The sequence below is a fragment of the Benincasa hispida genome, chromosome 1 (genome assembly GCF_027475165.1).
Source record: "Benincasa hispida cultivar pf3 chromosome 1, pf3_genome.v1.1, whole genome shotgun sequence".
Lineage (NCBI taxonomy): Eukaryota > Viridiplantae > Streptophyta > Magnoliopsida > Cucurbitales > Cucurbitaceae > Benincasa > Benincasa hispida.
Genome location: NC_143478.1, coordinates 20,772,991 through 20,792,164, shown reverse-complemented (window position 1 = coordinate 20,792,164; position 19,174 = coordinate 20,772,991). Strand labels below are relative to the sequence as shown.

General features: G+C 28.7%; 1 protein-coding gene across 1 annotated transcript; it reads left to right on the top strand.

The window, feature by feature from the left end:
- Positions 1-11,810: 11,810 nt before the first annotated feature.
- Positions 11,811-12,496, top strand: LOC150038317 (monothiol glutaredoxin-S10-like). The gene has a single exon (XM_090306190.1). The coding sequence runs from the start codon at positions 11,920-11,922 to the stop codon at positions 12,226-12,228; it is 309 nt and encodes a 102-aa protein (XP_090162316.1). The 5' UTR covers positions 11,811-11,919; the 3' UTR covers positions 12,229-12,496.
- The last annotated feature ends 6,678 nt before the right edge of the window (positions 12,497-19,174 follow it).

Below are 19,174 nucleotides of genomic sequence, written 5' to 3'. Positions count from 1 at the left end.
TCTTTTCTATACAAATAACAATCGTTAGAGCATGCATGAATTTTTTCATAATTCATTCCTAGTGCACCTAATGTTTTCTTTGTATCATACATTGATGCTGGGAGCTCATTGGTAGTAGGCAAAATTTCTTTTAAAGTTTTGAGTAGTTCTGAAAAATTAATATCACTCCATCCATGTCTAACTTTTAAATTATACAACTTGACCAATGTAGACAACTTGGTGAATCTTTTGCATCCTTCGTATAATAGTTTTAACATCATTAAGCAATTTCTCAAATTTATTTGGGCCTTTTGAATATTCCTCATGAGCAACTTCAACTATGTCTTTTATATTTCCAACATCGTTCTCTTCATACATGTAGGTGTCAAACTTATAAGATTTCCCATGTAAGGATGAGATAGGTAGTTGTTCACCATGCCAAAACCAAATTTTATCACTTTCATCAATTCCATTGACGTATAAATGATCTCTAATACCATTGCGACTTTGGTTTTTACAATTCTCAAATTTCAAACAATGACAACAAACAAAGGCATTATTTGTATTAGAAAGTTCAAAGTTGATGAAGTTTTCTGCACTCAATTCATAATATTTGGATAATCTACTCTTGTGCATCCATGATTTATCCATAATTGTAAATCTAGTAAGAAAAGATGACGATTAATAATTAACTTTCGATAAAATTATATTCTTTATATTAAAGCATGACACTTACAAATGTCACTTACTAATTAATCTTCCACAAATAAAGTGTGGGTAACAAATTAGGTGACAACTTTGACCAAAGTCATGTCTTAGGTGATGAATACCAGAGGTAGTGAGATATATTGACCAAATCAATAGAAATTAGAGATGTTTAAAGAGATTTGTCACTTACTAATTAATTTCCAGTGCAACCATTTACACAAGTATCTCTGGGTCAAACATTCTAGCTTTCAATGGGTGTGAAGCTACAAACTACAATGCAAAGTTCGTAAAACCAACCAATTCTATCTTTAAGAACTAAACACATTTTAGGACCAAACAAACATTCTAGGAAAAATTAGAGCAGGCCAACGCCAAAAATCTCCAAATAAAACATCAAATAGGACCAAACAAACATTTTAGGACCTAAATGTGATTCACATTTGTGCAAGAACAATGCCAAAAATCTCTAAATAAAACCAGACCAACCAAGAAAACAAAGACCAAACTAGAAGAGAAAGAGAGAAAACCACCGAGAAAATAGAGATAAACATCAGTCAGAGAGAGCACCATCCATTACAAAGAGCTGAAAAACCTAAACTACAGAGAGAGTACCATCCATTTTAAAAAGAAGAAAGCAAGTAGAATCGAAATGTGTGAATTGAACTTACAGGGGGTTTGCGTCAGTACTATCGTCGATGCAGCTGCGTGGAACCACCGGCGGTAGTGTGGAACCACCGATTGCAAGTGTCAAACCCGAACTTTTGGGAAGAACTTTGAAGACAATGAAAGGCGACGAAGCCAAAAGCGTGGGTGTCGATCGATTTTCTTTCCGCATACGATGGAAGCCAAAATTGCGCGCAAGGATTTTTTAGAATTTAAGAAAATTAGTTAGATTTGATGTTTTAAAAATGACAAGAAAACAAAATTGAACTTGACGGTTTTTAACTATCAAGTACTTAGTCAGTGTAAAAAAAATCCGAAAAACTTGCAAATCCTTCACATTTTTCATTATTTTTGACGTTTTTACATATTACTTAACATTTTTTCATAAAAACGTTAAGTACTTCTAAATTGCAAGCGTCAAGTAATGTTGTTTTTATAGTAGTGAATATGTACACGATCCATTCGAGTTTAGGTTATATATTTTTTATAAATCTTAAATTTTATTTATCGAAATTAATTTTATTGTAATTAGTTAATTAATAATATTTTTTATTATATATATCAACGATAAACTAACGGTAAGGTCTGCATTTAAAATTTACTAAAAATATAAAGGCTAAAATTGATGGAGATTTAAAAGGACAATGACTAAAACTAAACCATTCCTAAAGTATATTAATTAAAATAGTATTTTAGACTATCTTTTTCTTGAACATATCCATTTTATCCGATCTTAGTTTAAATACTATTTTTCTTAATTAACTTTTAATTTTAATTATTTTTTATAATCATTAAATTTCTTAAATATCTATTTTAGTCCCTAAGACTTTTAGAAAACGACCATTTTGGTTCTTGCTATATTATTTTTATTTAACATATCTACTTGTCGTCCCTTAATCACATATCTTGAAATCATATTCATATAATTAATATGTTAGTATACATATAGAAAACGATGTCAATAATTTGTTATAAATATAAAATAAAACGACGATTAAAATATAACAAATTTAAACGAATGAGCAATTTTAAAGTAAAAAGATCAACATAACTCTTTGACATGCCCTTAGAATGAAACTAGTGCATGGAGTATAATAATATTTTTTTTCCAAAAGAAAGTATAATAATCTTAAATATGCCCTAAAATGATATTTTGTTTTTCCATATTTTCTCCAATGACCCATCGCTATTTTCACGTGTTTCTGTTCTCCCTTTCCGCTATTTATTATTTTTAATTTATCTAATTATTCTCTCTCTCTCTCTCTAAAAAAAAACATTCTTTCTGCTTTTTCATCTTAAATATTTCATTGTTATCATCTAATTAATTAATTGATTAATTAACCCTATTTATCCACTGGAATTTTCATTATTCCACGTGGATCTTCCCACTATTCTACTTGTCAGATGCATTTTGTTCGATGAGTTCGTAACACAATCTATGAAAAGAGATTTGATAAGTTATTCAAAAGGGAAGGTACATTGTTTTCTGTCCAAGAAAAAAAAAAGGAATGTACATTGTTTATTCTCTTAGTTGTCTAGTTTCATCTACATAATATTTGATGCATGGTATATAGTGACGAATCAGTTTACATTTGTTCAATCGTCATTATTAAGTTGATGATCGTAATTAATGATAAAGACTCTGGAGATGTTCAAAATAAAAAGTGAAATTGTTTAGTCGTAAAACTTATCGGGTACAAATGACCACGCAAACTTCTTGGACCAAACATACCTTACAATTTTGAAATTATAACTAATTTAACGATAAATTATTTTGCCTAGAGAATAGACTGATACCTATATTTATGATAGAACTTAACATATTATTTTAAAACATAAGTTTATGTTATTAACTTATTACATTGTAGTTAAAACGTACACAACTCAACTGACTTATGGATGTATTAGTGACTAATGTAATTCTTTCTATATATGTAGAGAAAAATAAATGAATACTAATATATGAAAAACACAACTCCTATTAATGACAAGTTGCTCCTTCATTTGATTCTACCATTTCCATACCTCTATTTTCTTTTCTTTTTTTTTTTTTTTTTTGAGAAAGATACAATTGTGTGAGTCAGTAGGCACACTAAAATATCTCAATTAGGTTGACACTGAAGGAACTCTTATCAAAGAGAACCCATGAGTGGAAGCACGATCGATCCAAATTCATTGTGATAGAATTACAAGCATTCACTAACATACAAACTAGTTATACATCTTAGAAAAAATTACGGCATGCTTTAGAAATTAAATACAAAGGAAACGAGAGACATACATTTGAAGAACTTGGAACAGCAACCTCTCGCTATCGCTGCGATCGTCTACCCAATCGTCTGGTCAATCACGAACAATCTTCTCCATGAACAAACCTCTTGGACACCACCACTTAGTAACCTTGGTATTCTCGATGTGAAAATCTAGGAGGTGTGGGCTCTGTTATGAATTTGGTAGAGGGTTGGAGGAAACTACGATCACAATATACAACCAAGCAAGCAGGAGAGTATACTGTCTATCGTATAGACTTTGTGCTTGATCATTTAGTAAGAGTCGGTAGGTACATGATCGTTTAGGAAAAACAGGCTTGATCGTTTACACGATCGTTTAGTGAATCTTGCTTGCCAAACGAGCGTTTATGTGAGAGTTTCTGAACCTAACTTAAATGGCCAAACAGAATGCAAACAATTAGCAGAAATAAATCAGCAGTAAAGAATATATAGTGGTTCGACCAGTTTGGTCTACATCCACTTTGAGAACTAACTTGAATTAATTTATTATGAGCAATAAGGAATTTACAATTACAGATAATCAACAATAAACTAATCTATAATTTAATATCCACTGATACCGAGAGATCTGCACTAGACGTCGTCTCTGCCACCGAGAACAACCCGCTGCAAAATAGTCCAAAACAGTGCACTACCGCCTCTGACCGGCGAACCACGCACATGACCCGCGCGTCTCTCTCTCGCTGACAACCTGCCGATCGAAAAACACTGAAACTGACCAGACCAGACCGCACGCTCGAACCCGGCACCCACTAGATCGGAGCTGACCAGACAACAACCTGCGAAGCCGACGGACACCAACCCACGCTGTCGAACTGGAACCCGCCGCTTTCTCAGACCGCTGACGTCAAAATCGGACGATGAATAGAACGACGACTCCCTTCTCTTCGACTGCATGGACCGGCGGCTTCCCGATTCCTCAAAGTCCAGGCGGCTGCTCCTTGCCTTTTGTTTAGATGGCTGCGATGGCTCTTCTCTCAGGCGGCTACTGCGTTTTTCTTTTGGCCAATCAGTCACACTATTTCCAGCCCTAAGTGGAGAAGAAATGAATAATTACAAAAATGTCATTTGCTTTGGTAAAATGCTAGTTTAGAGAATGACGCGTGTACACGATCGTTTAGACAAACACTTGAAGGTGGTCGAGTAGTCTCTCGTGAGCTAAACGATTAGCAGTGTACTTAATGAAGCAATTCTTTACAAAATGAAATTTTTTTTCATTTTATCCTTCAGTTATGAAAACTGAATATAACCTCCCACTTCATACACGGTTAAAGGAGAAACCACTCACAATTATCTCATAATTGTTTTAATTATAAATAAATATAATAACTAAGTTATCATATTATATTTATAACCTATAGTTTTAATATCACATCATATGTAACATTTAAACCAAAGTCTTTTTCTCGTTTACTTGATATAAATCATACTTATATCAAATTCCTCCAATTAATGTAACTCATACATCATATCAATTATATCACATATAACCGAACCAATTTAATCATATCATATATAATCAAACTCACTCTTGTCAATTTGAACACTTCAAACTGACCCAAAAACTGATTCTCAACTTGAATCAATTAAGCTACCAAGGGGACCTTATGAACCTGTAGCTTGAAGCTCCAATAGTACGTGAATAGCTGACTAAACTCTTTAGTCACAAGATCCACCATCCGTTAACTACTAGGCATTCCACTAAAGATCGTCAATTGCACTCTTCTCACTACAGATATATTTCTATATCCATCAGATATAACAGTGAACAGTACGATAACCCTTCACAAATGCTCGTAAGTACAATTGGACCAATTTACCGTTTTGCCCCTGTAGTTACATCTAACTCCTTAAGTACCACTGATCCCTTTAATGAACAATACATCATAGTCTTACTATGAGTGGACACCTCTCGGGCCATGAGAAGATGTGTGGCGCCACATCGTTCAAGCCCCGAAATTAGCCCTTAAGGGAGCAATCTATCTACTTACCCCTGCTTCGGGGAAAGCGTGAATTCCATATTGTGTAGCTGAGTTTCTAGCTCCCCAATCAGATGAATCCCCAAAGTGGTGGGTCTGAGTCGACTATATGGCCATTTGCACCCATGCAAATCAAAGAACCACCCTCATAGGTAGGAGTTCTCAACTCACTCAGGATTAAGGTCATGTTACTTATGGTCATCCTAGTGAAATAAAAGTCTCTGTCATGAACGGCGTTATATAACGAGACTAAACACTTCGTGGTCCAGTCTTATACAAATTCCTTTGTATATGACACCTCCACTCGCATGTCTCTACATGAATGATCAGAATCAGACCATCTGTAGCACTTTACAACACTTGTAACATCTACAAAGCGGGCCGTATCCGTAGTGTCACAAGGATAAGGTTTCCCTTCTTTATCCATATACTACAGACTATTTAGGTTATCACTTAAGACATGAACCACTTGTATGTCTTCACATACATGCTTAAGTTACAACGACAACCAGGGATCTTAGTTTATTAGTTTGTGGTAAATGCAACTAAAATATCTCATATTTCATAGACAATAGTGAAGAAAATATCTCATATTATTACATCACAAGCGTTTGTTCATACAAGTGTTTACAAATTACAAGACTCTACGAGAGTTTAGGGCATCAACCCCAATAGACACATTCTTAGCACCATCATCACATTCCAGAATATTTATTGGTATATTGAGAAAACAAAGGGAAATCAAAACAAAAGGGCATATATGGGCTAGAGAGAAATCCCCAAGAAGATAGTAAATTACATAAAAGCAGCAAGATTAAGAGAGATGGGGGAGGAGTTATGATCTTTGAAGAGCTTTGATCGGTATGTCTAGCAACTTGTCAAAGAGCATATGTTTTTCCATAATTTCGCATTATAACTGTAAGAGTTGTTGAACGTGTGATTGTTTCTTTCGAGCTATATAGTCCATCATATAATAACCGATGAATTGAAGATGATGTTTTTTTTTAGAATTGAAATTCAAATAGCATAGATTTTTTAGAGAGTGAGCAAGTCTTTTCTATTATTGATATTGATCCCCAACAAATTTTGAGGTCTATTCCAAAGGATATTGGCCACCCTACAATGGATAAAAAGATGATCCGCCATATTTTTACCATTTTGTTTGCATAACGGGCACCAATTTGGATTTGAAGAGAAACTCACTAATCTTTTCTATAGCGTCTCCATAGTGTTGAGGTTTTTGCGTAGAACAGTCCATAGGAAGAAATCATACACAAATTGATTGAGACTCTAAATTGAAAAAATCGAATCTTAAAATATACAAAATTATTAACTGGGGCTTTTAAGTACTAATTATGCAACTCCAATAATTTTTTTTTTCTATTTACATTGAGACTCTAAATTGATTTTTTTTTCCTATTTATTAAAACGTGTCATGGGAACATAACTTAATTAATAAAAACATCGATTTCCTTTTTAAAGGTCGATCAAAAGATTGATTTTCTTCTACATATATTATTAAAGAATGTTACATTATGAAGGCGCAAATCTCACTTTAATATTACTTAACTAGTTAGATCGTACATCAACTATTGGTAATATATAGAATCTCAATGATAACGATTTAGGGGCATAATTTGCCTAGTTTTAGAATAGATTGTGTCATCAATTCTATAAAACGAATTTGGCATTTGCTATCTTTTTTTTTTATTGTCAACTGTTAGTTTACTTGTCCAATAATTTAGATGATGCATTTGGGATAAGAATTATCCTAAGGGTATAATAACCACGATCTTGCTATAGTAAATACTATTTATAGTCAATACTTTTTCAAAACTTCCATTGCTACAATATTTACTATTTGCTACCATTTTTACTATTTTACCTTCATCATTTTTTTATTTTTTGCTATAGTATTTATTGTTTTCTTCTCAAACTAAAATAATTTACACTTCGAACACATACTATTATAATTCAAATTAAAATAATTTACATCCGAAACACAAATTATTATAACCTACGACTATAAAAACCAACTCGCTCCAAAAGCTCTCAAAGTTGTTGGATTATATAATTGTGTGAAAAAAAAATTAAAGTTATTTTAATTTTCACTGTCAACTAATTTCATTTTCTATTTGATTTTTTTTTTTGGTCAATCTAAGCTTTAAACAATTTAATAATAGTTGTTTTTGTGTATTTGTTCTTTAAATTCTATATATCGATTTTATTGAATGCACATCAGAAGATTTTTTTCAACCTTCTTTTTTTAAAAAAAAAAAATGAAAAAAAGGAGACCCTCTTGAAGTTTAAGATAAATTTACAGTGTTTAATATTCAAGTTGAAAGTGGAATATGATAAAAATAGAAGAGTAAATTATATTTGACCAAGTTGAAGGATAAAAACATGGTTTGTTTTTTCCAAAGAATTTCATTCTTCTTCCAAAGAATTTCATTCTTCTCTTCAAGCGATAACTCTCAACATGATCGAATTCTTTTGCATTAATATTTTCTTATTTATCCCTTTGATGATAATTTAACGATTATTTTATTTTATTTTTAAGTTTATCTTAATTACTTCTTTTATCTTAAATGTTAAATGTTTAGTTAGTGGATGAGAATGAGTCCGTTTCCTCCTCTTTTTAAGGAAATTGTGGAATCTGGTTAGGTCTTTTTATGTTCTTAATCATCGTAAGGAGTGAATTTAGTTTATATAGAAATATTATTCACATAGAAAATTCTTGATTTAAATAATACGATTCCAAAAGGTTTTTCATGAGCTTACAAGTCCAATAAAAATTCACAAGATTGCTTAACGTTGCACACAAACTTTCTTGTAAGGTGTTGTATCTTGGGGTGGAATGTCGAAGTACTCAATGCGTACGTGGGGCATGTTTTCTCTAAAAACAACTTTCAATAATGCACTTCGACTTCAAATCATAGGATTTCTCAAATCCTTAACAACTGATTAACAATTTATTGTTAATTTATATATTCGTATATACGTATAATCTCTATACTTTAGTCTTCAAACTCTCAAACTCTCTTAGCAAATTATTTCCCCCTCCATTGCATATGCTCTCATGTAACTCCCCTTTCTTTTTACACACTTTTTTTTTAAAGTCTTATATTTTTTAAAATAAAAATTACATATTACATGAATTTAGGCAATTATTAACCACCATATACATGTCAAACTTTTTTTTATCCTTCTTGTGGAATAATCAATGTACTAACCCATTATTGCTTTTCATACATTCATCATCTTCTACTTGTCGTCGTCTTCTTCTTCTCTATCATATAAATAAATATATAAAAGGAATAAAATTTTCTGATCTTTTAAGAAACACACAAAATCTTCTAATTGAAGAATATTATTAGACCATACATACGTCTCTTTGTGGAGAATCATTTTCATGGAAGCTTATGGAAAATGGAGTTTTAATTTCGGATTGCAAAAAATAAAAACCATATTTTTCTTCGCATCTGCGGCGACATTCCAATCCCACTCTCTTTTTCCTTTTGTTTTTTTTTCTTCTTAGGGATATATAGTTGACATTCTCCCAAGATTATCTTCTTCATTTTTTTTTTGGGTTGTTGTTCATTAGAGAGAGCGAAGAAGGAAGGATGATATATGTTTTCTTAGTAGGGATATTCAAAAAAACCCGATTAACCCAACCTAATCCATGTGGTTTGGGTTGAGTTATCAACTTATTTGGGTTGGGTTGGGTTCAAATAAATGAAAATTTTATGGGTTGGATTGGTTCTTGGGTTCACCTAATATAACCCAAACCAACTTGAATCAACCTGTTTAAAATAATTTTTTCATTACTTATAACACAATTATTTATACATATATTGATTTTAATTTTATTTAATTCCAATATTTTTTTAACAATTTATTTTTCAACAACTAAAAGTAGTTTTTTTTGCACTTTAGAAAGAAAATTTTCACTATATAAATTGAAATTGAGTTGTTAATCTTAATTCAATATATGAAAACAATTAAATTAGTTTTTTTACATATTTACGTTTTACTTCTTTTTTAGAACAAAATTTTAAATAAATGATCAGATTAACTCAAACCATGGTTGGGTTGGGTTGAGTTCATTTTTTAATAAGGGTCATTTGAGTTGAAAAAATGTACAACCTTGTGTCTAAAAAGTCTTTCAACCAACTCAACCCAACCCATGAACACCCCTATCTCTTAGTAATAAAATATCTGCGAATGGATCTCAAGTAATTTTGAAATCCAATCGGACGGGTCATTTTTCACGTTTTAATTGGATTGTGTTCTTCGATTACAAATTTAGAGGTAGACCCCATATTTTATGATGATTACGAAACATAAGTAAACAACAACACATAATCAAATGAACCACATTTCAAATTATCATTGATTTATTACATTTCTTCAAGAATAAACGTGATCTTTAACGTTCAAAGTTAACAAGTTCCAATTTAGTCTTTCTATTTATATATATATATATATATTAAATTTAGTCATCCTTTATGGTTTGTGAATGTTAAATTGATTGATGACATAAATTTACGAGAGATATATAATATATTTATTGAATCGGTTAAAAGATTATTGGAGAAAAATTGTCATGTGAGAGGAAAAAAAAACTTGATATTCATATTACTACTTTTTCTTAGAAATTTAGCATATCACTTTCCTCTAAATTTTATCCTTTCATTAGTTAGTATATTGTTAGGTAAGTCTATCCTTAATTGGCCAAATTTTAACCATGAACAATAGAAAGTAGCCAAATGAAATATATATATATATATATAAATAACTAATAGAAAACATTTTAGGAAAAATGATCACATGACTAAAACATATATTTAACCAATTTTAGTCTTGAAAGATTACACATATAAGTGATAAGGTAAAACTTTACTTTTTATTAGTTAAATAACAAATTTAGTCTTTTGAATTTTAGAAAGGTCTAATATAAAATTGTATCAAATAAAATTTTTGACTTTTCTTCGATGTTTTTTTTAAAAAAATTAAAAATCAACCAGACACTAAATTTAAAGTTTCGAAACCTATTAAATTTAAAATTTAATTTTATATCTAATATAAGACAAAAATCTACGCATAAACTATTAAACATAAAATGGAAAATTTAATCACTTATTAATTCACCTTTTGAACACAAATTAAGAAAAAAAAATGTCTAGGGACTGTAAAATAAATTTAAAGCTTTTGGGTTCTCTGTATGGTTTTTGTCTCTATAAATCTAACTTAGATTCTTTTTTATCTCTCTCAACTATGAGACAGTTTTGAACCAAACCACACATGTCAATGTCAAAAATAGGACTCTTTTTTTTTTTTTCTTTTAAATAATAATAATAAATAATAAATATATATTTTTTTAAAAAAAACTCCATTTTACTAAAGCCAAAACATTCCCCCATATCTCAATCCTTCTTCCCTCCCTACCTTTGCTTTTTCTTTAGTTTCAATCCCTTTTTAGGCTAAATATGTCACTTTATTTTTATGTTTCAAATTTTTTCTAAGTCAAACCGCCCCTAACTTTTCTTTTCTTATAATAAAAAAATTGATTTTATTTGTTACCTGATTTAAATACCTAACTGGCACTTATCCACATATATATTCTTCAACTTTCAACGTTGTAAAATAAAGTTTTCAATAAATCTATGAACTTCCCAGAATTAGATTCTATTTAGATTTTGTATTATGATGAATTCTTAAACTTTCAATTTCGTATGTAATATATGTGGGTCTCTAACATTGAATTGAATTTATTTCAATGTTTACTCCACAATTTCAATTAACAAAGATAGAATTATAAATCCATTAAACATAAAAAATAATTCCCTAAACCTTTTGTTATAAAATTTTAAAGTCCAAAAATTAAAAAAAAAAAAAAAAATTAAATACCTATTGTTGAAACGAGTATAATTCAACTGACATAAAACTTGTAATGTCGAACTTTATCAGATCATATGTTCTATTCCTCAATCTCATATATTATGAAAGAAAGAAAAAATCCTACTACAAATACCCATTTGTAATATCAATCTCAAGACTAGAGATTCGATTAGTCGTCTCCACGCAGGTCACTTTTAGATATAAAAAACTAAACCTAATAAAAAAAAAGGAAAAAAAAAATACAGTCCACAACCTGTAGCCTATATATATACCAATAGTTTTTCTTCTTTCTTCAACTATAAAAATTCCCTCTACAATACTTCGCAAGAAGGAGAGAAGACGATAGGATTTCCGACGGTGTCTTTCCGAGTATCAAAGCACAGAAGAATATATTTGAAATGGAACGCATAGCGAAAGTTGCGTCACAGAAGGCGGTGGTGATATTCAGCAAGAGCTCATGCTGCATGAGCCATGCAATCAAGAGACTGTTTTACGACCAAGGAGTGAGCCCCGCCGTGTACGAGCTCGACGAGGACTCAAGAGGTAAAGAAATTGAATGGGCCCTTTTACACCTTGGCTGCAACCCCGCCGTCCCTGCCGTCTTCATCGGTGGCCGATTCGTTGGCTCCGCCAATGCTATCATCACCCTCCACCTCAATGGCTGTCTCAACAAATTGCTCAAAGAAGCCGGAGCTCTTTGGCTTTGATATTCTCCGACGTACTTGACTTTCTGATGTGGTGTATTTTTTCTAGTCGCGCTCGTAGATTTTAGTAGAGTTGACTTGTTTATTAGACCAATGAAAATACACCACGTGGGTAAGAGAATAGTAGATGACATAAGCTAAGTTTACTTTTTTTTTTTTTTTCTTTTTTTTAATTCATGAGGTTTTTCCAAAGGGAAGTTACCATCTATGAAGAGTTTAATACTTTTACTTCAAGGATATATATGGTATGAAAACTTTAATTTATGCTCCATTCGTTAATTATTTATTTTTTTAATATTTTTTTTTGGTAAATGGTAAAAATCACCTTTAAAATATGGTGGTAGTCAAAATTACACCTTCAAACTTTTAATTGTATAAAAACTGATTCATTGAACTTATAAATATTAAAATTAGACCCTTAAAGTTATACGATTGTGAAAATTGGGTCCAAACACATTTTAATAATAAAAATTGAATCCTTAAATTTAATTGTTAAAATGAGGTCCCCAAACTTATAAATTTGTAGAAGTTTGAGGGTGTAATTGCAACTATCACCATAATTTACTGGTGTTTTTTGCAATTTTTCTTATTATGCTTGTTTTCTTACAATTTTTTAATGATTTTTATTATTCTTAACTTAACAGATTTCATAGCCCAATTTTAAATTAAACCAAAAACCATTTTTTTTGTTTTTTGTTTTCTAAATTTTTAAAATTTGACTTGATTATTTAAAATAACCCATAAAATTAGATAACAAAATAAAAAGAAATTTAATTGGTGGTAGTATTGTTTATGAGTAGAATTTTTAAAAACTAAAATGTTGTTATTCTTTTGGGAAAAAAAAATCAAATAGTTAGTTAACGGATCTAACACACTCATACATACATTATGTAAATCGTCGAGGGTTAAATCGGGTAGATGGAAAAAGATAATAATCCAGTTATATAAAATCTGGTAAGCAAGATTTTATGATTATCAAATGTTTCTATCGATTAAATTAGACCTATATTTATTATTGTTAAACAAGATCTACTTAAAAATATTTATTATTGTTAAACAAGATCTATTTTTTTAAGTAGAATTGTTAAACAAGATTAACTTTCATATAATTTAAATCTTGTTTAGTAATCATTTGATGTTTTATTTTTTTAAATTAAACTTATAAACACTATTTCTATTTTCAAATTTCTTCCTTTGTTATCGTTTTTTACCAATAGTTTAAAAAACAAATCCAAATTTTGAAAACTAAAAATGTAGCTTTTAAAAATTTGTTTTTATTTTTAGAATTTGGTTAACAATTCAACAATTGTAATTAAAAAAATATGCAAATCAAGAAAATAAATTTAATTTTTAAAAACTAAAAACTAAAAATAAAATGATTATCAAACCACCTCAATTATTCATTTATATATTTGAGTGTCTAAGATATAGTCGGACTGTTATTACCGTTAAATTTTAAAAGTATAAATAAATGCACTTTTTCAAATTTTGTTTTATTTTCAACAAATTGTAGACATGTAAAAACAAAAAAAAAAGAGGAGGTTGGGGTTGAGTAATGTGATTGTAACCACATTTTTCAATGGTTTATTGATATAAATTTTCTAAAATTAAGTTTATAAATATTATTTTCATTTTTTTTTTACTATTTTAACTATCTTTACTAATGTTTTCAAAATCAAAATAAAAAATTGAAAATTGAAAAACAAAAGGAGGGTCTTCTTTCAAATTCTCACTTCTCATAACACTGGAATTATTAAGGTCTGTTTTATAATCTACTTTTATCAGTGTTTTAAAAAAATTAAGCTAAACATTGGAAATTATTAATTTTTTAAATATTTTTTTTGTATTTTGAAATTTGGCTAAAAATCAAACTCTTTTACTTAAGAAAAATAGAAACAAATTGAGAGATGAAATATACTTAATTTTTTAAATAAAAACAAAAAACTAAATAGTTATTAAAGGTCTATTTTATTTCTCAATTTCTTATAATAATATTCATATTTCTTGAATAAAACAGTGAATTTTAGTCAAATTCTAAAAAATAAAAAAAATATTTTAGACGAAAAAGTAAAAAATTTTAAAGTGAAACATGTGTTTGTAGGGTTAAAAAATAAAAACAATTAAATAATTATCAAACGAAAACTTGTTTATTTATGAGCACCGTCCTAATAAAAAAACACACACCACCAAAGAAAAAAAAACCTGAAAGTATAAGTTTTGATGCTATCAGAAAAATGTAATTCAACACAATAAAGATGGAAGATTTCATGACGATATTATGCTCCAAAATAAAAAAAATAAAAAAATAAAAGTCAAGTAAAAGAATATGAATATCTTTTTAATATCGTCTCTCATACTTAGACCAAGAGTTGAGCACCACGTGAGCAAACACACGTGAAAATATATATAAAAAATATTAGGTTTTATTCATAACCTAACCATTTAAGTTTTTTCAAGCAGAATCACAAATAAATAAATAGAAATTATTCTATTTTCTCCCATGTCATTTTAATTTCAATTAAAAAATACGATTTTTTTATAATTAAAATGGTTCTTTTTGACCTTATAAAAAACGTATGGTTGTTTTGAAATTTATTATTAAAATATTGTAATAGTATTCTTCATCGTCTAAGAGGAGGATGCAAGATATTACCAAAAACGGTAATTGATAACTTAACATAATCATGATTGATATGTCTCTTGAATATGAATGGTGAACCGATATTTCTATTATATCATAAGAGAAATTAATCAAACATATGAAGAGAGAACAATCAAATGTTGTGAATATAGTATAAATACTAAATATTTTTTTAACTAGTTTAAAAAGCATAAAAAATTTTGTTTACTAATTTAAATATATATATATATATATATATATATATTTTTGTTCTTGTAACTTTTTGAAAAATATCTGTTAACAATCACAAATAAGTAAAAATAAATAAATCGATATTATTCTATTTTCTCCTATATGTCATATTGAGTTCAATAAAACATACAATTTTTTTTTTATTAATATTGTGTTTTTTAACCTTGTCAGAAATGTATGGTTGTTTTGAAATTTATTATTAAAATATTATAATCGTAATAATCATCGTCTAAGACGATGATGCAAGATATTACCAAAAGTGTTAATTGGCAACTTGACCTAATCATGGTTGATATGTCTATTCAATATGAATGGTGAATCGATATTTCCATTGTATTATAAGAGAAATTAGTCAAACATATAAAGAGAAAGCAACTCAATGATGTGAATATAATATAAATAATAAATATTTAGTTTGAATACTATCGTGGTATCTATACTTTGAGTATTGGTTCATTTTGGTCCCTACATTTTAAAAGTGTTCATTTTTATCACTATACTTTCAACTTTGGTTCATTTTTGTTTCTGTACTTTCAAAATTTCATTTTGATTTTTGTACTTTCAATTTAAATTCATTTTGGTCTTTAAACTTTAAAAAAATGGTCATTTTAATATCTAAAAAATGAAATAAAAATGTAGGGACCAAAATGAACATTTTGACCGTACATGAATCAAAATAAACACGGTCAAAGTGTAGAGACCAAAATGTGTTAGGAATGACTTTGGGCTTTTAGCCTATAGCAAAAAGAAAAGAGTTTTTAACCGTTTTGTAATTGTTTATTTAAATTAATTCCAAAAATTAATTGGTGAAACTTAATTCTTCAATTGATTGTAAAAGATTTTTATTTAATTATTCAATTAATTCTAAAAACACTTTTTATTCCTCCATTTCCTTTAAGAATGATTCTTAGTTTTTGAGAAAAGAGACGAAAAATATTTCACTTTTTGTTCTTCCTCATGTTTTCTTCTCTAGATTTATTATTTTAATCGATTCCAACTCATTCTCCGACAAGTGCACGTCAAAGATTGAGAGTTGTGTTAATTTTGGGGAGCAACCGGCTTTGGCAATTTAACACCGAGGTCGCGCCGATCTGCTTTCAAGGCAATGAGTTTATCTACGGCACAAGAATCGACATTCGATTCTAACAAAATAAATCAAAATCCAAAGTGTAAGGAATTAAAATAGTATTTAAACCTAAATATTTTAATTAGTTTAAAAAGTATAACAATTAGTTTACTAATTTAAATATTTCTTTTAAAAAAATTGTTCTTATAATTTTTTTTTTTTAAAAAAAACATCTATTAATATGAACATTTTCTATATTTTTATCTAAAATTTTATATAATTTGGGACATCAAAATTTTAGTGGACATCCACATTTTAAACTCTCGATATCTCCATATCTCCATATCTCCATATGTATCTATTTATTTTACGTAAGGGAAAGAAATTAGATAGGAAAAAAGAAATTTTAGGGCCCACGTGAGCGTCACGAGCACTTTTTATTGGAGAAATTCGTAGGAATTATGCAATATAAATGCATCAACATTGATGATGTGGTGTGTAAGCATTTGAAAAAGATTGTTTTATATTCCAATGTCTAATCAATAAATAAAATTGGATGTGCTTCAAATAAATTAATAAATAAATTTGGATGAGAAAAAAAAAAAAAAAGAAGAAAGAAAAGAGAATATATTCTTTGGCTAAGAATATGGGATAGATTCCTATACATGGAAATTCCAATATCCCATTAATTAGCTTTTTCTAATTTCATCCATAGGTAGGTTTCTAATGCTTTGTAGGGCTTATCTAGTTTATGATAATAATATATAAAAGAAAATCTTTGAAAAAACTATATAATAAACATAAATTTGCATAAAAAATAACAGTACCAAAGTGAAACGAACATAGTTCAACTGACATATACTATATATTAATACCCAAGAGGTTCACGGTTTAAATCCCCTCACATTCTATTGTACTAAAGAGATTATCGGTCCCATGCTTTAAAAGGAGATACAAATCCTTTGTAAAATATATATATATACACGAATTATTTTTAAAAGGAGAATTGTTTTAAATGATAAAACGGTTGAAAATATTTTCAAATATAATAAAATGTTACAATCTATCTGTGATATATATTGATAAACAGTCATAGATGATAGTAGTCTATTACTGTCTACCATTAATAAACAGTGACATTTTATTATATTTGTAATTTTAATTTTTTTTTTTTTTTTTTTACATTCCATGTCCTCTAAGATTGAGATATAAATTCTAAAGTAGGGACAATTAACCATAATTTATATTTAGATAAACTAAAATTTAACCGACCTTCGAAATTTAAAATAAAAGGTTACAATATATATATTTTTTTAAAAGATAAAATAGGCTTGGATTTGATTTTACCTGCATGATTTTAATAAATTAAAACCATGCCATTTATGCCAACTAATTTTCAGTTATTTTGTTCCTGGGTTGTAGACAAGAATTCCAATTTATGTAATTATTTCTTATGAGCAAAAGTTGGCCTCATAATTTCTATTTCAAATTCATAAAATTCCCTATCTAGAATAAAATGTTGAAGTTTTAATATGAACAAAGAATTCTTTAGGCGTGCCTCATGGGATATTGCCATTGCATGTTTCCTAATTCTACTAAGCAAGAGAATCTAATTTTAGAATCAACTCTCCTATGACCAAAAGTGAAGAAGCATTAAAAACAAAATAAACTCAAACAACTATTGAGCAAGAATAAATTGTAAATCAAATCAATCAATCACAAAAATTCAAACAATAGATCTCTTAACCCTTTAGAAAAGAGATCGGTTCAACTTGATTTGAAAATAAGGATGAAACTAAGTAGAAGATAAGAGTTGGAAATTCTTTTGAAGATCGATATTATCCTTCATCACTTGTCATCATGTTGAGAAATATAATTGTGCATAACAATATTACATTACAAGTAATCTAGCCTTTAGCGATGAATAAATAGCGATTATTATCATATCATCGCAATGTTGTCGATAATTTTCAATTTTCGTCTCTAGCAATGCGACGAAAAAATAATAAGTTGCAAGATTGCAACGATCCACCGAAATCATCGCACAACTATTGCGTAAATAGTAAACCGTTACAAAAAAAAACTTGCAACTATCCATAAATATGTCGCAGGTAGTGATGAAAATACATTTCGACTAAGGGTAGAGCCACAAAGGGGCCAGGAGCACATGCCCCCCTCAAATTAACAGTTTTTGTATTTTTAATATAAATTTTTAAGTTATAGTTAATAATATTATTAATAAATGCACTTTTATTACTCAATCCTGTTAGTGGATTAGTGGTTAAAGGGTTGTTTGAACTTGTACAAGATTCGAGTTTGATTCTCGCCGAACTCCATTTGAATTTATTGGATTAAAAGTGGATTTTTTTTAAAAAAAAAAAAATCAAAATATGAAATTAAAATACAAAGTAGGTTTTAGCTTTTAAGGTTGCAATTGCAAATCAGTCTCCAAAAAATTAGAAAATCTGTGGAAGTTTTTTTCCTTCAAAATTTAGAGAAGCTTTTAATCTCAATTCTCAACAAAGTTCTCTTGAATAGGTAATGTTTACTTTTCTTTCCCTACGTAATTTTCGTTATATATATCAGTTTTAGATTTGTATATGATAATTTCTTTGTTACTCGTCAGCCTATACGTATCATATTATTGATTTGTAAGTTTGAAATTCTTCTTAGATTTTTTAGTTCTTATATTTTTAAATTTACACAATAGTTTTTAATATATATATATATATATTTATTGTGAATACTTTTGTAGAGTTAGCTCTAATTTAAAATGGAGAGATATTTTTATTGTGCTGTTAATTTTTTGTACATAATTTTTATATTCACATTACTCTATATATTTTCATTTGTTTCCATGTTATTTTTACATTCACATTACTCGTATAGGTTTTTAAAATTAATTTAAAAGTTCAAGTTAGAGGATTATTTATTGTCACTCATTTGGATATACAAACTTGGCAAGTAAGTTTTAAAATATTCTTAGACTTAGTTTTTATGCTTTTGGACCT